General features: G+C 43.7%; 1 protein-coding gene and 24 non-coding genes across 26 annotated transcripts; all 25 read left to right on the top strand.

Moving 5' to 3' along the window:
- Nucleotides 1–4: 4 nt before the first annotated feature.
- On the top strand, nucleotides 5–123 carry LOC122993023. Its single transcript, XR_006406287.1, has one exon. It is a non-coding gene; the product is annotated as a 5S ribosomal RNA (ribosomal RNA).
- A 441-nt stretch (nucleotides 124–564) lies between these two features.
- Nucleotides 565–683, top strand: LOC122992994. Its single transcript, XR_006406260.1, has one exon. It is a non-coding gene; the product is annotated as a 5S ribosomal RNA (ribosomal RNA).
- Nucleotides 684–1,124: 441 nt separating this feature from the next.
- On the top strand, nucleotides 1,125–1,243 carry LOC122993022. Its single transcript, XR_006406286.1, has one exon. It is a non-coding gene; the product is annotated as a 5S ribosomal RNA (ribosomal RNA).
- A 441-nt stretch (nucleotides 1,244–1,684) lies between these two features.
- Nucleotides 1,685–1,803, top strand: LOC122993021. Its single transcript, XR_006406285.1, has one exon. It is a non-coding gene; the product is annotated as a 5S ribosomal RNA (ribosomal RNA).
- A 451-nt stretch (nucleotides 1,804–2,254) lies between these two features.
- Nucleotides 2,255–2,373, top strand: LOC122993020. Its single transcript, XR_006406284.1, has one exon. It is a non-coding gene; the product is annotated as a 5S ribosomal RNA (ribosomal RNA).
- Nucleotides 2,374–2,824: 451 nt separating this feature from the next.
- LOC122993019 lies at nucleotides 2,825–2,943 on the top strand. The gene has a single exon (XR_006406283.1). It is a non-coding gene; the product is annotated as a 5S ribosomal RNA (ribosomal RNA).
- Nucleotides 2,944–3,394: 451 nt separating this feature from the next.
- Nucleotides 3,395–3,513, top strand: LOC122993015. Its single transcript, XR_006406279.1, has one exon. It is a non-coding gene; the product is annotated as a 5S ribosomal RNA (ribosomal RNA).
- A 441-nt stretch (nucleotides 3,514–3,954) lies between these two features.
- On the top strand, nucleotides 3,955–4,073 carry LOC122993010. The gene has a single exon (XR_006406274.1). It is a non-coding gene; the product is annotated as a 5S ribosomal RNA (ribosomal RNA).
- Nucleotides 4,074–4,524: 451 nt separating this feature from the next.
- On the top strand, nucleotides 4,525–4,643 carry LOC122993004. The gene has a single exon (XR_006406270.1). It is a non-coding gene; the product is annotated as a 5S ribosomal RNA (ribosomal RNA).
- Nucleotides 4,644–5,085: 442 nt separating this feature from the next.
- Nucleotides 5,086–5,204, top strand: LOC122992993. The gene has a single exon (XR_006406259.1). It is a non-coding gene; the product is annotated as a 5S ribosomal RNA (ribosomal RNA).
- A 451-nt stretch (nucleotides 5,205–5,655) lies between these two features.
- LOC122992982 lies at nucleotides 5,656–5,774 on the top strand. The gene has a single exon (XR_006406248.1). It is a non-coding gene; the product is annotated as a 5S ribosomal RNA (ribosomal RNA).
- Nucleotides 5,775–6,216: 442 nt separating this feature from the next.
- LOC122992970 lies at nucleotides 6,217–6,335 on the top strand. The gene has a single exon (XR_006406237.1). It is a non-coding gene; the product is annotated as a 5S ribosomal RNA (ribosomal RNA).
- Nucleotides 6,336–6,786: 451 nt separating this feature from the next.
- On the top strand, nucleotides 6,787–6,905 carry LOC122992957. Its single transcript, XR_006406225.1, has one exon. It is a non-coding gene; the product is annotated as a 5S ribosomal RNA (ribosomal RNA).
- Nucleotides 6,906–7,347: 442 nt separating this feature from the next.
- Nucleotides 7,348–7,466, top strand: LOC122992985. Its single transcript, XR_006406251.1, has one exon. It is a non-coding gene; the product is annotated as a 5S ribosomal RNA (ribosomal RNA).
- Nucleotides 7,467–7,917: 451 nt separating this feature from the next.
- Nucleotides 7,918–8,036, top strand: LOC122992989. The gene has a single exon (XR_006406255.1). It is a non-coding gene; the product is annotated as a 5S ribosomal RNA (ribosomal RNA).
- A 442-nt stretch (nucleotides 8,037–8,478) lies between these two features.
- Nucleotides 8,479–8,597, top strand: LOC122992978. Its single transcript, XR_006406244.1, has one exon. It is a non-coding gene; the product is annotated as a 5S ribosomal RNA (ribosomal RNA).
- A 451-nt stretch (nucleotides 8,598–9,048) lies between these two features.
- LOC122992946 lies at nucleotides 9,049–9,167 on the top strand. The gene has a single exon (XR_006406214.1). It is a non-coding gene; the product is annotated as a 5S ribosomal RNA (ribosomal RNA).
- Nucleotides 9,168–9,618: 451 nt separating this feature from the next.
- On the top strand, nucleotides 9,619–9,737 carry LOC122992935. Its single transcript, XR_006406203.1, has one exon. It is a non-coding gene; the product is annotated as a 5S ribosomal RNA (ribosomal RNA).
- A 442-nt stretch (nucleotides 9,738–10,179) lies between these two features.
- On the top strand, nucleotides 10,180–10,298 carry LOC122992923. The gene has a single exon (XR_006406192.1). It is a non-coding gene; the product is annotated as a 5S ribosomal RNA (ribosomal RNA).
- A 451-nt stretch (nucleotides 10,299–10,749) lies between these two features.
- On the top strand, nucleotides 10,750–10,868 carry LOC122992912. The gene has a single exon (XR_006406181.1). It is a non-coding gene; the product is annotated as a 5S ribosomal RNA (ribosomal RNA).
- A 441-nt stretch (nucleotides 10,869–11,309) lies between these two features.
- On the top strand, nucleotides 11,310–11,428 carry LOC122993052. The gene has a single exon (XR_006406314.1). It is a non-coding gene; the product is annotated as a 5S ribosomal RNA (ribosomal RNA).
- Nucleotides 11,429–11,869: 441 nt separating this feature from the next.
- LOC122993000 lies at nucleotides 11,870–11,988 on the top strand. The gene has a single exon (XR_006406266.1). It is a non-coding gene; the product is annotated as a 5S ribosomal RNA (ribosomal RNA).
- Nucleotides 11,989–12,439: 451 nt separating this feature from the next.
- On the top strand, nucleotides 12,440–12,558 carry LOC122993040. The gene has a single exon (XR_006406303.1). It is a non-coding gene; the product is annotated as a 5S ribosomal RNA (ribosomal RNA).
- Nucleotides 12,559–12,999: 441 nt separating this feature from the next.
- On the top strand, nucleotides 13,000–13,118 carry LOC122993029. Its single transcript, XR_006406292.1, has one exon. It is a non-coding gene; the product is annotated as a 5S ribosomal RNA (ribosomal RNA).
- Nucleotides 13,119–13,725: 607 nt separating this feature from the next.
- Nucleotides 13,726–20,439, top strand: LOC122992837 (cell wall protein DAN4-like). Of its 2 annotated transcripts, XM_044366804.1 has the most exons (7): nucleotides 13,726–14,024; nucleotides 14,889–15,002; nucleotides 15,105–15,214; nucleotides 17,218–17,413; nucleotides 18,084–18,169; nucleotides 18,253–18,483; nucleotides 18,520–20,439. In XM_044366804.1, the coding sequence occupies exons 1-7, from the start codon at nucleotides 13,826–13,828 to the stop codon at nucleotides 20,158–20,160; spliced, it is 2,577 nt and encodes an 858-aa protein (XP_044222739.1). In that variant the 5' UTR covers nucleotides 13,726–13,825; the 3' UTR covers nucleotides 20,161–20,439. The 2 variants fall into 2 exon arrangements, with proteins under 2 accessions (XP_044222739.1, XP_044222738.1); XM_044366803.1 differs by having other exon boundaries at nucleotides 13,727–14,024; nucleotides 18,253–20,439.
- The last annotated feature ends 264 nt before the right edge of the window (nucleotides 20,440–20,703 follow it).

Raw genomic sequence — 20,703 nt, 5'->3', positions numbered from 1 at the left:
TCTCGCTTACGGCCATACCACCCTGAACACGCCCGATCTCGTCTGATCTCGGAAGCTAAGCAGGGTCGGGCCTGGTTAGTACTTGGATGGGAGACCGCCTGGGAATACCAGGTGCTGTAAGCTTTTTCTTCTCATCTGTCATCAACGGAGGGCGCTGCTGCTCCAGTAGTGCTCACAGGTGTCTGGGAAAGAGAGCTGCACTTTCTTATGTCTTTCACACAGACTGTGAGAGAAGAAAAACCACTAATTCCTGTCAGATTACATATTTTGCACAAAACATTGAATGGAGTATTGTGCACAATAAATTCTAATGCCAACACATAGGGATAGAGTAAATATAGCAGAGATAACGAGTATTTCAATGCATTGTATAGGGATGATGAGGAATAATATAGGAGACAGATTACATATGGCTGATAGTATGACGCCATCCGTGATATTTGACGTGTGTCTCTTCCACACTGAATGGCAGATGATGACAGTGGGATCTTCACCTGTGAGACAGCGACGAATAGGAGGAGCCCGCGCGCATCTTTAAATAGGCTGTTTGCTGCCTCTTCTCTCGCTTACGGCCATACCACCCTGAACACGCCCGATCTCGTCTGATCTCGGAAACTAAGCAGGGTCGGGCCTGGTTAGTACTTGGATGGGAGACCGCCTGGGAATACCAGGTGCTGTAAGCTTTTTCTTCTCATCTGTCATCAACGGAGGGCGCTGCTGCTCCAGTAGTGCTCACAGGTGTCTGGGAAAGAGAGCTGCACTTTCTTATTTCTTTCACACAGACTGTGAGAGAAGAAAAACCACTAATTCCTGTCAGATTACATATTTTGCACAAAACATTGAATGGAGTATTGTGCACAATAAATTCTAATGCCAACACATAGGGATAGAGTAAATATAGCAGAGATAACGAGTATTTCAATGCATTGTATAGGGATGATGAGGAATAATATAGGAGACAGATTACATATGGCTGATAGTATGACGCCATCCGTGATATTTGACGTGTGTCTTTTCCACACTGAATGGCAGTGGATGACAGTGGGATCTTGATTCATAAGACAGCGACGAATAGGAGGAGCCCGCGCGCATCTTTAAATAGGCTGTTTGCTGCCTCTTCTCTCGCTTACGGCCATACCACCCTGAACACGCCCGATCTCGTCTGATCTCGGAAGCTAAGCAGGGTCGGGCCTGGTTAGTACTTGGATGGGAGACCGCCTGGGAATACCAGGTGCTGTAAGCTTTTTCTTCTCATCTGTTATCAACGGAGGGCGCTGCTGCTCCAGTAGTGCTCACAGGTGTCTGGGAAAGAGAGCTGCACTTTCTTATTTCTTTCACACAGACTGTGAGAGAAGAAAAACCACTAATTCCAGGCAGATTACATATTTTGCACAAAAAATTGAATGCAGCATTGTGCACAAAAAATTCTAATGCCAACACATAGGGATAGAGTAAATATAGCAGAGATAACGAGTATTTCAATGCATTGTATAGGGATGATGAGGAATAATATAGGAGACAGATTACATATGGCTGATAGTATGACGCCATCCGTGATATTTGACGTGTGTCTCTTCCACACTGAATGGCAGATGATGACAGTGGGATCTTCACCTGTGAGACAGCGACGAATAGGAGGAGCCCGCGCGCATCTTTAAATAGGCTGTTTGCTGCCTCTTCTCTCGCTTACGGCCATACCACCCTGAACACGCCCGATCTCGTCTGATCTCGGAAGCTAAGCAGGGTCGGGCCTGGTTAGTACTTGGATGGGAGACCGCCTGGGAATACCAGGTGCTGTAAGCTTTTTCTTCTCATCTGTCATCATCAGCAGCTAAACAGGAGTTAAAGGTGAAAAGCAAAGCACATCTATGAACTGACATTTACTAACCACTAAGGGATGGAAAACACATATTTTTCCGGTTCATTACAGATCACATAGGATATAAAATGCTGTTTTTTGTACAATAAATTGAATGGAGCATTGTGCACAAAAAATTCTAATGCCAACACATAGGGATAGAGTAAATATAGCAGAGATAACGAGTATTTCAATGCATTGTATAGGGATGATGAGGAATAATATAGGAGACAGATTACATATGGCTGATAGTATGACGCCATCCGTGATATTTGACGTGTGTCTTTTCCACACTGAATGGCAGTGGATGACAGTGGGATCTACACCTGTGAGACAGCGACGAATAGGAGGAGCCCGCGCGCATCTTTAAATAGGCTGTTTGCTGCCTCGTCTCTCGCTTACGGCCATACCACCCTGAACACGCCCGATCTCGTCTGATCTCGGAAGCTAAGCAGGGTCGGGCCTGGTTAGTACTTGGATGGGAGACCGCCTGGGAATACCAGGTGCTGTAAGCTTTTTCTTCTCATCTGTCATCATCAGCAGCTAAACAGGAGTTAAAGGTGAAAAGCAAAGCACATCTATGAACTGACATTTACTAACCACAAAGGGATGAAAAACACATATTTATCCGGTTCATTACAGATCACATAGGATATAAGATGCTGTTTTTTGTACATTAAAATGAATGGAGTATTGTGCACAAAAAATTCTAATGCCAACACATAGGGATAGAGTAAATATAGCAGAGATAACGAGTATTTCAATGCATTGTATAGGGATGATGAGGAATAATATAGGAGACAGATTACATATGGCTGATAGTATGACGCCATCCGTGATATTTGACGTGTGTCTTTTCCACACTGAATGGCAGTGGATGACAGTGGGATCTTGATTCATAAGACAGCGACGAATAGGAGGAGCCCGCGCGCATCTTTAAATAGGCTGTTTGCTGCCTCTTCTCTCGCTTACGGCCATACCACCCTGAACACGCCCGATCTCGTCTGATCTCGGAAGCTAAGCAGGGTCGGGCCTGGTTAGTACTTGGATGGGAGACCGCCTGGGAATACCAGGTGCTGTAAGCTTTTTCTTCTCATCTGTCATCATCAGCAGCTAAACAGGAGTTAAAGGTGAAAAGCAAAGCACATCTATGAACTGACATTTACTAACCACAAAGGGATGAAAAACACATATTTATCCGGTTCATTACAGATCACATAGGATATAAGATGCTGTTTTTTGTACATTTAAATGAATGGAGTATTGTGCACAAAAAATTCTAATGCCAACACATAGGGATAGAGTAAATATAGCAGAGATAACGAGTATTTCAATGCATTGTATAGGGATGATGAGGAATAATATAGGAGACAGATTACATACGGCTGATAGTATGACGCCATCCGTGATATTTGACGTGTGTCTCTTCCACACTGAATGGCAGATGATGACAGTGGGATCTTCACCTGTGAGACAGCGACGAATAGGAGGAGCCCGCGCGCATCTTTAAATAGGCTGTTTGCTGCCTCTTCTCTCGCTTACGGCCATACCACCCTGAACACGCCCGATCTCGTCTGATCTCGGAAGCTAAGCAGGGTCGGGCCTGGTTAGTACTTGGATGGGAGACCGCCTGGGAATACCAGGTGCTGTAAGCTTTTTCTTCTCATCTGTCATCAACGGAGGGCGCTGCTGCTCCAGTAGTGCTCACAGGTGTCTGGGAAAGAGAGCTGCACTTTCTTATGTCTTTCACACAGACTGTGAGAGAAGAAAAACCACTAATTCCTGTCAGATTACATATTTTGCACAAAACATTGAATGGAGTATTGTGCACAAAAAATTCTAATGCCAACACATAGGGATAGAGTAAATATAGCAGAGATAACGAGTATTTCAATGCATTGTATAGGGATGATGAGGAATAATATAGGAGACAGATTACATATGGCTGATAGTATGACGCCATCCGTGATATTTGACGTGTGTCTCTTCCACACTGAATGGCAGATGATGACAGTGGGATCTTCACCTGTGAGACAGCGACGAATAGGAGGAGCCCGCGCGCATCTTTAAATAGGCTGTTTGCTGCCTCTTCTCTCGCTTACGGCCATACCACCCTGAACACGCCCGATCTCGTCTGATCTCGGAAGCTAAGCAGGGTCGGGCCTGGTTAGTACTTGGATGGGAGACCGCCTGGGAATACCAGGTGCTGTAAGCTTTTTCTTCTCATCTGTCATCATCAGCAGCTAAACAGGAGTTAAAGGTGAAAAGCAAAGCACATCTATGAACTGACATTTACTAACCACAAAGGGATGAAAAACACATATTTATCCGGTTCATTACAGATCACATAGGATATAAGATGCTGTTTTTTGTACATTAAAATGAATGGAGTATTGTGCACAAATAATTCTAATGCCAACACATAGGGATAGAGTAAATATAGCAGAGATAACGAGTATTTCAATGCATTGTATAGGGATGATGAGGAATAATATAGGAGACAGATTACATATGGCTGATAGTATGACGCCATCCGTGATATTTGACGTGTGTCTCTTCCACACTGAATGGCAGATGATGACAGTGGGATCTTGATTCATAAGACAGCGACGAATAGGAGGAGCCCGCGCGCATCTTTAAATAGGCTGTTTGCTGCCTCTTCTCTCGCTTACGGCCATACCACCCTGAACACGCCCGATCTCGTCTGATCTCGGAAGCTAAGCAGGGTCGGGCCTGGTTAGTACTTGGATGGGAGACCGCCTGGGAATACCAGGTGCTGTAAGCTTTTTCTTCTCATCTGTCATCAACGGAGGGCGCTGCTGCTCCAGTAGTGCTCACAGGTGTCTGGGAAAGAGAGCTGCACTTTCTTATTTCTTTCACACAGACTGCGAGAGAAGAAAAACCACTAATTCCAGGCAGATTACATATTTTGCACAAAAAATTTGAATGCAGCATTGTGCACAAAAAATTCTAATGCCAACACATAGGGATAGAGTAAATATAGCAGAGATAACGAGTATTTCAATGCATTGTATAGGGATGATGAGGAATAATATAGGAGACAGATTACATATGGCTGATAGTATGACGCCATCCGTGATATTTGACGTGTGTCTCTTCCACACTGAATGGCAGATGATGACAGTGGGATCTTCACCTGTGAGACAGCGACGAATAGGAGGAGCCCGCGCGCATCTTTAAATAGGCTGTTTGCTGCCTCTTCTCTCGCTTACGGCCATACCACCCTGAACACGCCCGATCTCGTCTGATCTCGGAAGCTAAGCAGGGTCGGGCCTGGTTAGTACTTGGATGGGAGACCGCCTGGGAATACCAGGTGCTGTAAGCTTTTTCTTCTCATCTGTCATCATCAGCAGCTAAACAGGAGTTAAAGGTGAAAAGCAAAGCACATCTATGAACTGACATTTACTAACCACTAAGGGATGAAAAACACATATTTATCCGGTTCATTACAGATCACATAGGATATAAGATGCTGTTTTTTGTACATTAAAATGAATGGAGTATTGTGCACAAATAATTCTAATGCCAACACATAGGGATAGAGTAAATATAGCAGAGATAACGAGTATTTCAATGCATTGTATAGGGATGATGAGGAATAATATAGGAGACAGATTACATATGGTTGATAGTATGACGCCATCCGTGATATTTGACGTGTGTCTTTTCCACACTGAATGGCAGTGGGTGACAGTGGGATCTTGATTCATAAGACAGCGACGAATAGGAGGAGCCCGCGCGCATCTTTAAATAGGCTGTTTGCTGCCTCTTCTCTCGCTTACGGCCATACCACCCTGAACACGCCCGATCTCGTCTGATCTCGGAAGCTAAGCAGGGTCGGGCCTGGTTAGTACTTGGATGGGAGACCGCCTGGGAATACCAGGTGCTGTAAGCTTTTTCTTCTCATCTGTCATCAACGGAGGGCGCTGCTGCTCCAGTAGTGCTCACAGGTGTCTGGGAAAGAGAGCTGCACTTTCTTATTTCTTTCACACAGACTGCGAGAGAAGAAAAACCACTAATTCCAGGCAGATTACATATTTTGCACAAAAAATTTGAATGCAGCATTGTGCACAAAAAATTCTAATGCCAACACATAGGGATAGAGTAAATATAGCAGAGATAACGAGTATTTCAATGCATTGTATAGGGATGATGAGGAATAATATAGGAGACAGATTACATATGGCTGATAGTATGACGCCATCCGTGATATTTGACGTGTGTCTCTTCCACACTGAATGGCAGATGATGACAGTGGGATCTTCACCTGTGAGACAGCGACGAATAGGAGGAGCCCGCGCGCATCTTTAAATAGGCTGTTTGCTGCCTCTTCTCTCGCTTACGGCCATACCACCCTGAACACGCCCGATCTCGTCTGATCTCGGAAGCTAAGCAGGGTCGGGCCTGGTTAGTACTTGGATGGGAGACCGCCTGGGAATACCAGGTGCTGTAAGCTTTTTCTTCTCATCTGTCATCATCAGCAGCTAAACAGGAGTTAAAGGTGAAAAGCAAAGCACATCTATGAACTGACATTTACTAACCACTAAGGGATGAAAAACACATATTTATCCGGTTCATTACAGATCACATAGGATATAAAATGCTGTTTTTTGTACATTAAAATGAATGGAGTATTGTGCACAAAAAATTCTAATGCCAACACATAGGGATAGAGTAAATATAGCAGAGATAACGAGTATTTCAATGCATTGTATAGGGATGATGAGGAATAATATAGGAGACAGATTACATATGGCTGATAGTATGACGCCATCCGTGATATTTGACGTGTGTCTCTTCCACACTGAATGGCAGATGATGACAGTGGGATCTTGATTCATAAGACAGCGACGAATAGGAGGAGCCCGCGCGCATCTTTAAATAGGCTGTTTGCTGCCTCTTCTCTCGCTTACGGCCATACCACCCTGAACACGCCCGATCTCGTCTGATCTCGGAAGCTAAGCAGGGTCGGGCCTGGTTAGTACTTGGATGGGAGACCGCCTGGGAATACCAGGTGCTGTAAGCTTTTTCTTCTCATCTGTCATCAACGGAGGGCGCTGCTGCTCCAGTAGTGCTCACAGGTGTCTGGGAAAGAGAGCTGCACTTTCTTATTTCTTTCACACAGACTGCGAGAGAAGAAAAACCACTAATTCCAGGCAGATTACATATTTTGCACAAAAAATTTGAATGCAGCATTGTGCACAAAAAATTCTAATGCCAACACATAGGGATAGAGTAAATATAGCAGAGATAACGAGTATTTCAATGCATTGTATAGGGATGATGAGGAATAATATAGGAGACAGATTACATATGGCTGATAGTATGACGCCATCCGTGATATTTGACGTGTGTCTCTTCCACACTGAATGGCAGATGATGACAGTGGGATCTTCACCTGTGAGACAGCGACGAATAGGAGGAGCCCGCGCGCATCTTTAAATAGGCTGTTTGCTGCCTCTTCTCTCGCTTACGGCCATACCACCCTGAACACGCCCGATCTCGTCTGATCTCGGAAGCTAAGCAGGGTCGGGCCTGGTTAGTACTTGGATGGGAGACCGCCTAGGAATACCAGGTGCTGTAAGCTTTTTCTTCTCATCTGTCATCATCAGCAGCTAAACAGGAGTTAAAGGTGAAAAGCAAAGCACATCTATGAACTGACATTTACTAACCACTAAGGGATGAAAAACACATATTTATCCGGTTCATTACAGATCACATAGGATATAAAATGCTGTTTTTTGTACATTAAAATGAATGGAGTATTGTGCACAAAAAATTCTAATGCCAACACATAGGGATAGAGTAAATATAGCAGAGATAACGAGTATTTCAATGCATTGTATAGGGATGATGAGGAATAATATAGGAGACAGATTACATATGGCTGATAGTATGACGCCATCCGTGATATTTGACGTGTGTCTCTTCCACACTGAATGGCAGATGATGACAGTGGGATCTTGATTCATAAGACAGCGACGAATAGGAGGAGCCCGCGCGCATCTTTAAATAGGCTGTTTGCTGCCTCTTCTCTCGCTTACGGCCATACCACCCTGAACACGCCCGATCTCGTCTGATCTCGGAAGCTAAGCACGGTCGGGCCTGGTTAGTACTTGGATGGGAGACCGCCTGGGAATACCAGGTGCTGTAAGCTTTTTCTTCTCATCTGTCATCAACGGAGGGCGCTGCTGCTCCAGTAGTGCTCACAGGTGTCTGGGAAAGAGAGCTGCACTTTCTTATTTCTTTCACACAGACTGCGAGAGAAGAAAAACCACTAATTCCAGGCAGATTACATATTTTGCACAAAAAATTTGAATGCAGCATTGTGCACAAAAAATTCTAATGCCAACACATAGGGATAGAGTAAATATAGCAGAGATAACGAGTATTTCAATGCATTGTATAGGGATGATGAGGAATAATATAGGAGACAGATTACATATGGCTGATAGTATGACGCCATCCGTGATATTTGACGTGTGTCTCTTCCACACTGAATGGCAGATGATGACAGTGGGATCTTCACCTGTGAGACAGCGACGAATAGGAGGAGCCCGCGCGCATCTTTAAATAGGCTGTTTGCTGCCTCTTCTCTCGCTTACGGCCATACCACCCTGAACACGCCCGATCTCGTCTGATCTCGGAAGCTAAGCAGGGTCGGGCCTGGTTAGTACTTTGATGGGAGACCGCCTGGGAATACCAGGTGCTGTAAGCTTTTTCTTCTCATCTGTCATCATCAGCAGCTAAACAGGAGTTAAAGGTGAAAAGCAAAGCACATCTATGAACTGACATTTACTAACCACAAAGGGATGAAAAACACATATTTATCCGGTTCATTACAGATCACATAGGATATAAGATGCTGTTTTTTGTACATTAAAATGAATGGAGTATTGTGCACAAATAATTCTAATGCCAACACATAGGGATAGAGTAAATATAGCAGAGATAACGAGTATTTCAATGCATTGTATAGGGATGATGAGGAATAATATAGGAGACAGATTACATATGGTTGATAGTATGACGCCATCCGTGATATTTGACGTGTGTCTTTTCCACACTGAATGGCAGTGGGTGACAGTGGGATCTTGATTCATAAGACAGCGACGAATAGGAGGAGCCCGCGCGCATCTTTAAATAGGCTGTTTGCTGCCTCTTCTCTCGCTTACGGCCATACCACCCTGAACACGCCCGATCTCGTCTGATCTCGGAAGCTAAGCAGGGTCGGGCCTGGTTAGTACTTGGATGGGAGACCGCCTGGGAATACCAGGTGCTGTAAGCTTTTTCTTCTCATCTGTCATCATCAGCAGCTAAACAGGAGTTAAAGGTGAAAAGCAAAGCACATCTATGAACTGACATTTACTAACCACAAAGGGATGAAAAACACATATTTATCCGGTTCATTACAGATCACATAGGATATAAGATGCTGTTTTTTGTACATTAAAATGAATGGAGTATTGTGCACAAAAAATTCTATTGCCAACACATAGGGATAGAGTAAATATAGCAGAGATAACGAGTATTTCAATGCATTGTATAGGGATGATGAGGAATAATATAGGAGACAGATTACATATGGCTGATAGTATGACGCCATCCGTGATATTTGACGTGTGTCTCTTCCACACTGAATGGCAGATGATGACAGTGGGATCTTGATTCATAAGACAGCGACGAATAGGAGGAGCCCGCGCGCATCTTTAAATAGGCTGTTTGCTGCCTCTTCTCTCGCTTACGGCCATACCACCCTGAACACGCCCGATCTCGTCTGATCTCGGAAGCTAAGCAGGGTCGGGCCTGGTTAGTACTTGGATGGGAGACCGCCTGGGAATACCAGGTGCTGTAAGCTTTTTCTTCTCATCTGTCATCAACGGAGGGCGCTGCTGCTCCAGTAGTGCTCACAGGTGTCTGGGAAAGAGAGCTGCACTTTCTTATTTCTTTCACACAGACTGCGAGAGAAGAAAAACCACTAATTCCAGGCAGATTACATATTTTGCACAAAAAATTTGAATGCAGCATTGTGCACAAAAAATTCTAATGCCAACACATAGGGATAGAGTAAATATAGCAGAGATAACGAGTATTTCAATGCATTGTATAGGGATGATGAGGAATAATATAGGAGACAGATTACATATGGCTGATAGTATGACGCCATCCGTGATATTTGACGTGTGTCTCTTCCACACTGAATGGCAGATGATGACAGTGGGATCTTCACCTGTGAGACAGCGACGAATAGGAGGAGCCCGCGCGCATCTTTAAATAGGCCGTTTGCTGCCTCTTCTCTCGCTTACGGCCATACCACCCTGAACACGCCCGATCTCGTCTGATCTCGGAAGCTAAGCAGGGTCGGGCCTGGTTAGTACTTGGATGGGAGACCGCCTGGGAATACCAGGTGCTGTAAGCTTTTTCTTCTCATCTGTCATCATCAGCAGCTAAACAGGAGTTAAAGGTGAAAAGCAAAGCACATCTATGAACTGACATTTACTAACCACAAAGGGATGAAAAACACATATTTATCCGGTTCATTACAGATCACATAGGATATAAGATGCTGTTTTTTGTACATTAAAATGAATGGAGTATTGTGCACAAATAATTCTAATGCCAACACATAGGGATAGAGTAAATATAGCAGAGATAACGAGTATTTCAATGCATTGTATAGGGATGATGAGGAATAATATAGGAGACAGATTACATATGGCTGATAGTATGACGCCATCCGTGATATTTGACGTGTGTCTTTTCCACACTGAATGGCAGTGGGTGACAGTGGGATCTTGATTCATAAGACAGCGACGAATAGGAGGAGCCCGCGCGCATCTTTAAATAGGCTGTTTGCTGCCTCTTCTCTCGCTTACGGCCATACCACCCTGAACACGCCCGATCTCGTCTGATCTCGGAAGCTAAGCAGGGTCGGGCCTGGTTAGTACTTGGATGGGAGACCGCCTGGGAATACCAGGTGCTGTAAGCTTTTTCTTCTCATCTGTCATCAACGGAGGGCGCTGCTGCTCCAGTAGTGCTCACAGGTGTCTGGGAAAGAGAGCTGCACTTTCTTATTTCTTTCACACAGACTGTGAGAGAAGAAAAACCACTAATTCCAGGCAGATTACATATTTTGCACAAAAAATTGAATGCAGCATTGTGCACAAAAAATTCTAATGCCAACACATAGGGATAGAGTAAATATAGCAGAGATAACGAGTATTTCAATGCATTGTATAGGGATGATGAGGAATAATATAGGAGACAGATTACATATGGCTGATAGTATGACGCCATCCGTGATATTTGACGTGTGTCTTTTCCACACTGAATGGCAGTGGATGACAGTGGGATCTTGATTCATAAGACAGCGACGAATAGGAGGAGCCCGCGCGCATCTTTAAATAGGCTGTTTGCTGCCTCTTCTCTCGCTTACGGCCATACCACCCTGAACACGCCCGATCTCGTCTGATCTCGGAAGCTAAGCAGGGTCGGGCCTGGTTAGTACTTGGATGGGAGACCGCCTGGGAATACCAGGTGCTGTAAGCTTTTTCTTCTCATCTGTCATCAACGGAGGGCGCTGCTGCTCCAGTAGTGCTCACAGGTGTCTGGGAAAGAGAGCTGCACTTTCTTATGTCTTTCACACAGACTGTGAGAGAAGAAAAACCACTAATTCCTGTCAGATTACATATTTTGCACAAAACATTGAATGGAGTATTGTGCACAAAAAATTCTAATGCCAACACATAGGGATAGAGTAAATATAGCAGAGATAACGAGTATTTCAATGCATTGTATAGGGATGATGAGGAATAATATAGGAGACAGATTACATATGGCTGATAGTATGACGCCATCCGTGATATTTGACGTGTGTCTTTTCCACACTGAATGGCAGTGGATGACAGTGGGATCTTGATTCATAAGACAGCGACGAATAGGAGGAGCCCGCGCGCATCTTTAAATAGGCTGTTTGCTGCCTCTTCTCTCGCTTACGGCCATACCACCCTGAACACGCCCGATCTCGTCTGATCTCGGAAGCTAAGCAGGGTCGAGCCTGGTTAGTACTTGGATGGGAGACCGCCTGGGAATACCAGGTGCTGTAAGCTTTTTCTTCTCATCTGTCATCATCAGCAGCTAAACAGGAGTTAAAGGTGAAAAGCAAAGCACATCTATGAACTGACATTTACTAACCACTAAGGGATGAAAAACACATATTTATCCGGTTCATTACAGATCACATAGGATATAAAATGCTGTTTTTTGTACATTAAAATGAATGGAGTATTGTGCACAAATAATTCTAATGCCAACACATAGGGATAGAGTAAATATAGCAGAGATAACGAGTATTTCAATGCATTGTATAGGGATGATGAGGAATAATATAGGAGACAGATTACATATGGCTGATAGTATGACGCCATCCGTGATATTTGACGTGTGTCTCTTCCACACTGAATGGCAGATGATGACAGTGGGATCTTCACCTGTGAGACAGCGACGAATAGGAGGAGCCCGCGCGCATCTTTAAATAGGCTGTTTGCTGCCTCTTCTCTCGCTTACGGCCATACCACCCTGAACACGCCCGATCTCGTCTGATCTCGGAAGCTAAGCAGGGTCGGGCCTGGTTAGTACTTGGATGGGAGACCGCCTGGGAATACCAGGTGCTGTAAGCTTTTTCTTCTCATCTGTCATCAACGGAGGGCGCTGCTGCTCCAGTAGTGCTCACAGGTGTCTGGGAAAGAGAGCTGCACTTTCTTATTTCTTTCACACAGACTGTGAGAGAAGAAAAACCACTAATTCCAGACAGATTACATATTTTGCACAAAAAATTGAATGCAGCATTGTGCACAAAAAATTCTAATGCCAACACATAGGGATAGAGTAAATATAGCAGAGATAACGAGTATTTCAATGCATTGTATAGGGATGATGAGGAATAATATAGGAGACAGATTACATATGGCTGATAGTATGACGCCATCCGTGATATTTGACGTGTGTCTTTTCCACACTGAATGGCAGTGGATGACAGTGGGATCTTGATTCATAAGACAGCGACGAATAGGAGGAGCCCGCGCGCATCTTTAAATAGGCTGTTTGCTGCCTCTTCTCTCGCTTACGGCCATACCACCCTGAACACGCCCGATCTCGTCTGATCTCGGAAGCTAAGCAGGGTCGGGCCTGGTTAGTACTTGGATGGGAGACCGCCTGGGAATACCAGGTGCTGTAAGCTTTTTCTTCTCATCTGTCATCATCAGCAGCTAAACAGGAGTTAAAGGTGAAAAGCAAAGCACATCTATGAACTGACATTTACTAACCACAAAGGGATGAAAAACACATATTTATCCGGTTCATTACAGATCACATAGGATATAAGATGCTGTTTTTTGTACATTAAAATGAATGGAGTATTGTGCACAAATAATTCTAATGCCAACACATAGGGATAGAGTAAATATAGCAGAGATAACGAGTATTTCAATGCATTGTATAGGGATGATGAGGAATAATATAGGAGACAGATTACATATGGCTGATAGTATGACGCCATCCGTGATATTTGACGTGTGTCTTTTCCACACTGAATGGCAGTGGATGACAGTGGGATCTTTATCTGGAACAGTTCTTTTGTGTGAAGTAACTTCTCTTTTCTCTTTTCACTTGATTTGACTGGTGATATTCTAGAGCCTACTTAATCTATGAGCCCCAAAGTCGCACTGGGCTACAGATGGCTATTTTGACGCTGTAGTTTATTTTCAATTCATCCCACAAGAGCACCTTCATCGCCCACTGCCTTCAAGTTCACACGACGCGCACCTGTGCAGCTCTTGTATCTAGCCTAATTGAGTAGATTAATGGCGCAGCTGTGCTGATTCCAGTTTCCCAGTCGGCACATTTGCCCTTGCGGCACAGAAAAATCGAGCGGACCGGAGGGCTATTATGGCGTACGCACTGATGGCTTGGGTTTGGGTTTTTCTAGCACTAGCCCAGCTTAACAACGCAGAAAGCCATTGGGATGCACTCAGACGTTTGACCGGTCACAACGAGGTTTACGACGGCAACGATCAGGCGACTGAGGCTGCACCGCAAGACGGGGCCAACCGAATTTTCTCTGTACCGGTTTGGAGTTTCCTCCGAGGTGAACCTTGCTGTTCATGTGCTTTCTTTGTCGAAAACATCCAGGGCAATGTAAAAATCGTTAATGAAAATGGATTGTTGTCCCAAAATAGGAAATATATTGGTGTTTTAAAAGTCAACGTAATAATGTGCTATTCATATTATAGGCTATATTCCCAAAACGTGTGAACACTGGTCATTTGTCCTATTTGCCAAGTTTTTGTTTTCTTGCATAACAAATTTTAAGTTTTTCTATTTAAGCGTTTAATTTGAGCAGTTCTGTTTACCGTTTCAGGGTTTTCAACCTTAACATTTAAGATCTTCTCAAGATCCTAACAAGTGCATTTCACATTGTCAGTGTCGTCACTTTTGTTTTTCTTAACATTTCATTTTGGCCTGATGATGACAGGTGAATTACGATCACTTTTCTCTCTATAAATATTATATTTTTATCTGTGGGCTGAATTATCCCGCTCATGGCCTGTCTTTCAAAACCAATTATTTGTGTAATGAATATCCATGAAAGCCGATCATTGGAGTCGAGAACTGTGCACAAAAATCAACATCATCAATAATTCAGAAAGGATAAAACCAAACATGCCAGGGGAAACTGCAGTAGCCATAGTACTACACAGCCAATGCAGCTTACTTAACACTGACCTGAATCATTCTCTTTATACTCAATAAGCACAACAGCTCCACCTGCTGCCTGATCTCACGAATTTCATATGTTTCAAACTACCGTCTTCATGGCACTAGAAATATCAATGAAGCTTCCTTATCAGTGCAAAAACCTCATCACATTGACTTTACATTAGCCTCAGAATGTCTTACTTAACCTCTGGCATTACATCCCATTTTTAAAGTTTTTTTTTTCTCGTTCTAGGGAGTGGAATAAGTCCAAAGACATCGGATTATAACCAACCACAGTATCGGTGCAGTAATGGAATGCTTTCCTTGCGCTTTTCACTCATTCGATACGCACATCTGCGTCTGGAAGGTGTGTTTGATTCAGCCACCTATAGAATTTGTTTTTGACTTAAGAAAATTGATTGACCGCTATTGGCAGAAGTCTGATGTTTCTCTAAATCTTTTTCCACAGATGGGACACGATTGTTGTCGCTGCCTGACAGTTGTCGCAGTTCAATTCATATTTATAGGTGGTGGTTGCTGGTGAAGCTCCCTTATACTGGCTGCCACACATCCATACAGGTAAAATATATTTTTTGTCAAAACTAATGGGTACTAATTCACAGGATCCATCTATAAATATGTCAAGTTGTTAAAATGTTTAGTTATGTTTGATAATGTGTCATATTTTTGTCCCAGGAAGATTCAGGCTCCAGGAAATGCATCACCTCTAAACTTGTTTGGGGTCTGATTTTCAGCGTAGATTATGAGAAGGGACACTCTTCTCGCTGAGAGAGTGGTTCAGTAAACAACTGGCTTGAAATAGAAAAGTTCAAAAAAAGGGGACTCTAGTTATTAATTAATATTAATATTAGTTATTAATTTTAATTTGTCACAGTTTCAGTCAACGTCCCCAAATAGCCTACAAAAAGGACTGCTTAGTGAATGTCACGGATGCATTATTGTTTCTGCAAGCCATGCTTGACTTTGAAGATAATGTGAGGTTATCTGCTAGCATGAAATTGTCATTTGAGCTCCTAGTCTGTTGGCTAGCCCACTATCACTTTGTAGCCCTTTGCAGACATAATATATGTAACATTGTTTGCTTCATCTGTCTGTTAAAAGTAATGGCTTTTGTGATTCAGACATTGGTCTCCATAATGTGAATGTTATGTAACAACTCTTCTCAGACATGAGGCAGCAGTTTGGGAAAGAGTCACAAGGTTAGAAACTAAAAAGACTAAAAGTGAGTAAGTGCATTATGAAGGGATCTGCCAGTATGAACATCTGGCCAGTATGAACAGGAAGAATGATTATGGCAAGAAAAACATGTTACAATGTTCATTTCGGCGCCTGAGGGTTTTAAGACAGGCTTGAAAAAAATGGCAAACATGTCCTTTTTAAGGGATAAGGCTGGGAATAGTCTATATTATTATCAACAAATCTCATAAATACCAAAACTAACAATGAATCGATCGTACCAACAAGTCTTGTCAGCTGTGTTTAGTAATACATTGCCTTTTAACATGTTACAGTAATGGGATTACAATTTGAAAATCAGTAGTTATTAATCCCAATAATACTCCGTTTGTGGGGTGTTATCAGTTTGGTCTCTGTGTTCAGTGGATAGATTGGTCCGGTATGTGCTAGCTTGGTGCAAGGTGTGGGGGTGCGATTAGCTGCCTCCAGAAGAGGAGAAATGTGACTTCGGGTAACATTGTCTTATTTATACTACATTATAAATTTCTCAAAGTTAAGAGGTTGTGTTTATGTAGCACAACAAGCTAGCGAAGCTCTGTAAACAGAACCACATTCCCACATGTGCAGTGGCGGGTTACTATCTTATTGCTATTTTTATTCTTTGTCACCCACTGCAGCAGTGTGGCTCACTGATGTGTTTTAAAAGTTTTTGGACAACAATGGAGGTCTACAGAACTGAGGAATAAGAGATCTGGCTCTGGATACGTGGACAATACTCACGAAGTAGGATGATGGTTTGGCTCTGCACATGAGATTCGTTGACAACAAGAAAAATATAGAAAATCACCAGCCAAATCCTTTTAAGCTTCATTGTTGTCCAAAAAACTGTAAAAAAACAAAAACACACTAAGCTACACCATTGCACTGGGTGACATTTTCCTTCATTATAACGGACACACTCTGTGTATTTTGGTTTATTATTTTAATAGTCCCCAACAAATGCACTAATTCTGCTTGAGTAACATGTGCTAAAAACTACACTAGCTAGCTGTTTCAGAGAATTATTCAGCCTTTCCTTTTAAAAATGAAACTATCTTTTAAAGAATTTCATCCTCAGTAGGAACCAATAGGCTTGGGGCTGAGAGCCTGCGACTGGGCAGGGGAGATAAAAAGTATGGAGGCATAGACTAACTGTTAATTTTTTCTTTTCATGGGATTTGCTGACAATAAGGAAGACAATAAGACAATAATGCCAGACTTATCCTTTAATGACATTTGTGAGCGTGGGTCTGACTTAACAAAAAAGTGCCAGTGTCCTTTTACGTAAGTCATGAAGGCAATCTCACAAGGGAACAATTTATGATGACAATTGTGTTTATCCCCAGGCTGGAGATCGAATCAAGTTTCGCCCGTTGAAACTGCATTATTTCGACCGTCTGCTGCAGGAGAACATGACAGGCATGGCCGTGTGCAAGAATCCAGTAATGTCACCACGAGTAGCATCCCCATTAGTGTCTTGTAAGACACGTATCACTGTGAAGCTCCCTGGTGGGGCAAAACTGAGGAAGGTGAAGGAGCTTGGTAAGGATTGGGAAATAAGCATAAGCTCAGCTGAGATGAGCGTCTGTCTAAATCATGTCCAGATGATCCCACCACATTGACATTCTCTCTCTCTCTCTTGCTCTCTGATATTATAGAAAATACTATAGGACACTTCAGAAAATTATAGTAGGAAACAAACATGTTATCTTATTAATGCAGAGGTATTCAGCTGTAAATCATTGCTTTACTAATTTTAAGGAATGCTAAAGTGTGAACTGTAAGTTTTGTATAATGAATGAAAAATGAATACTGAATATGAATAAATATTGGATCATAAATGTGGTCAGGAGAGCCATACTGAGAACAACTGTACCTCAATACAGAACTGTCTGTGATGTGGATGTGTCAATGACACTCCTACACAGATGATCAGAACCTGGATATTACCATAATAACCACGTTATTACGGTAATATCAGAACATTACGTTCTGTATCATATTCTGATAAAAGCCAGGGACTAGTGCATGACAAAATACCACCTGAAAGACAATGGTGATGACATGACACAGGACTTATGCCAAGAATATGTGACATATTAACGACAGGTAGAACTTCTTTAATTTATTAGAGGAAGCTCTTCATTGCTTGATCAATAATCATGAGCTTATTTTCCTAAACTTTTGATGTACTCACTTGCTTTTTCTGCAGACTTTTTTGCCAATGAAGGGTTCTCCGTGAGACAACAGAAGACTCCCAGTGCATTATATGTGGAGATATCAAAGTTACCAGACATGGTAAGTCAAGTGCAAAACATGGTATGCAAAACATGGTCAGATTGTTAAAGAATTTTAAAAGATAACTATTGAAATGTTCACAGGATTCTGGCTTTCAACTGGTTTATGTTGACTCTACTGGGAAGCTGTGCACAATGCTGGCAACTTGTTCCCCTAAGTTGACAAAAAAAGCTGTTAGGCATCATGTCAGGAGAGCTCTGGAAGAACCAGATTTATTAAACCTGTGGGGTTTTGACGATATTCCTCCTGAACCATTTGATCCAGAAACGACAACGATAACAGCCAGCTCAGCATCGGACACAGAAACGGACACAGAAACGGACACAGAAACGGACACAGAAACGGACACGGAAACAACCACAATACAGGATACTGTTTATGATGCAGGATTTTATGACTTGTGGGGATATGAGGATGTTCCTGTAGAACCATTTGATCCAGATCAAACACAGACAACAGCCAGCTCAGCAACTGATACAGACACAGACCCAGTATTTGAAACCTATAATGATGAAAACATTTATGAATTGTGGGGATTTGAAGAAATTCCTGTAGAGCCATATATTGGAATAGACACAGAGATTCCAGTAACCACTGCTTCCACAACAGCCTCCACTGCTGCTTCCACAACAGCCTCCACTGCTGCTTCCACAACAGCCTCCACTGCTGCTTCCACAACAGCCTCCACTGCTGTTTCCACCACATCTACAATTGCTTCTCCAACCACAGCTGTATCTGTCACAACCACCACTTCTACTGCTCCTGCCACGACAGCCACTGACACAGCTGCTCCTGTCACGACAGTCATCACCACCACAGCTGCTCCTGCCACAACAGCTACCACCACCACTACCCCTGCTCCTGCCTTGACGACAACTGCCACTCCGACCACCACCACCACCACCACCACTACTACTACTACCACCACCACCACCACCACCACCACCACCACCTCTCCTACAACGATGACCACTGCCGCTCCTGCCACGACGACTACCACCACCTCGGTTGCTCCTGCCACGACGACTACCACCACCACCACCACCACTACCACCACCGCTGCTGCTCCTACGACCACCACCACTGCTGCTCCTGCCAATACTGCCAACACAGCCACTACTGCATCTGCTGCCACAACGGCTACCACTGCAACTGCTGCCACAACGCCCTCCACAACAATGGCCACCACCATATCTGCTGCCACGACGCCCTCCACAACAATGGCCACCACCGTGTCTACTGCCACGACGCCCTCCACAACAACGGCCACCACGGCGTCTTCTGCCTCGACGTCCTCCACAACAACAGCCACCACCGTGTCTTCTGCCACATCCACGCCCCCCACAGCAGCAGCCACCACTGTGTCTTCTACCACGACGACGCCCTCCTCGACAACAGCCACCACTGCATCTTCTGCCACAACAACGCCCTCCACAACGACCACAACAACGCCCCCCACAACAACGGCAACTACTGTGTCTAGTGCCACGGTGACGCCCGCCACAACAACAGCCACCACCGTGTCTTCTACCACGACAACGCCCTCCACGACAACGGTGTCCTCTTCCACAACGACAACCTCCACAACAGCAAGCACCACAGTGTCCTCTGCATCAACGACACCCTCCACAACAACAGCATCCTCTTCTGCAACGACTCCCTCCACAACAACAGAATCCTCTTCTGCAACGACTCCCTCCACAACAACAGCGTCCTCTTCTGCAACGACTCCCTCCACAACAACAGCGTCCTCTTCTGCAACACCTCCCTCCACAACAACAGCGTCCTCTTCTGCAACACCTCCCTCCACAACAACAGCGTCCTCTTCTGCAACTTCCACTAGCCGTGCTGCCACTGCCATCAGTTCCACATCAGGTCCCAGCACCGCTTCCTCAGCCACCACAAGGCGTGCCAGCTCAACAACGAACAGCGCTTCTTCCACAGTGACGAGTGCCAGCTCAACTATGACCAGTGGGTCTCTTCCTCCGTAACATAGTGTTAGTCCTAGCACTACAGCAAGTTAGTGGCAACGAGCAACACCCACACCACAATGACCCACCCCTCTCCAATACCACTCATCTAAATGTCCCCCCAGTTCCCCTCCAGCCCAAAATAAACCAAAGCATTAGTCAATATGAATAATTTCATGTATTTTGGTTTGTGAGTGAATTTTTTTTATTAAAGAATGATTGTGTACTTGGAAGACAAAATGACTTATTGATGTACTGAAAAAGAATTAAATGCTTAAATAAATAAATGTGACAAAGAAATGTCTACTTCCACATTTCTATCAGTGTTTGAATTACAGGAGGGCTCCCCAAAAGAGACCTGAGCCCCACCCCGATGAAATTAAAAATACATGAAATCTAAGATCTAATGTTCTCGCTCATTTTAAATAGGCTTGAACAACTCTGCCCTGCGGCTGACTTTATATTCTGTCAATAATTCATGTAACACAAATGATATGTCATGAATATATTCATGGTGTTTTTATGTATAATGGCTCATGGGCTTCTTTGGCCTTGTGCACCTAC

This window comes from Thunnus albacares, chromosome 11, assembly GCF_914725855.1.
Source record: "Thunnus albacares chromosome 11, fThuAlb1.1, whole genome shotgun sequence".
NCBI classification, from domain to species: domain Eukaryota; kingdom Metazoa; phylum Chordata; class Actinopteri; order Scombriformes; family Scombridae; genus Thunnus; species Thunnus albacares.
Note: the sequence above shows the minus strand (reverse complement) of the source record. Positions and strands in the feature narration are given on the sequence as shown.

Coding starts and splice junctions, on each gene's coding strand:
- LOC122992837 (XM_044366803.1), top strand. CDS start 13,826: ATGGCGTACGCACTGATGGCTTGGGTTTGGGTTTTTCTAGCACTAGCC. Junction 14,025..14,888: donor GGTTTGGAGTTTCCTCCGAG/GTGAACCTTGCT, acceptor TTCTCGTTCTAG/GGAGTGGAATAAGTCCAAAG. Junction 15,215..17,217: donor GCTGCCACACATCCATACAG/GTAAAATATATT, acceptor GTTTATCCCCAG/GCTGGAGATCGAATCAAGTT.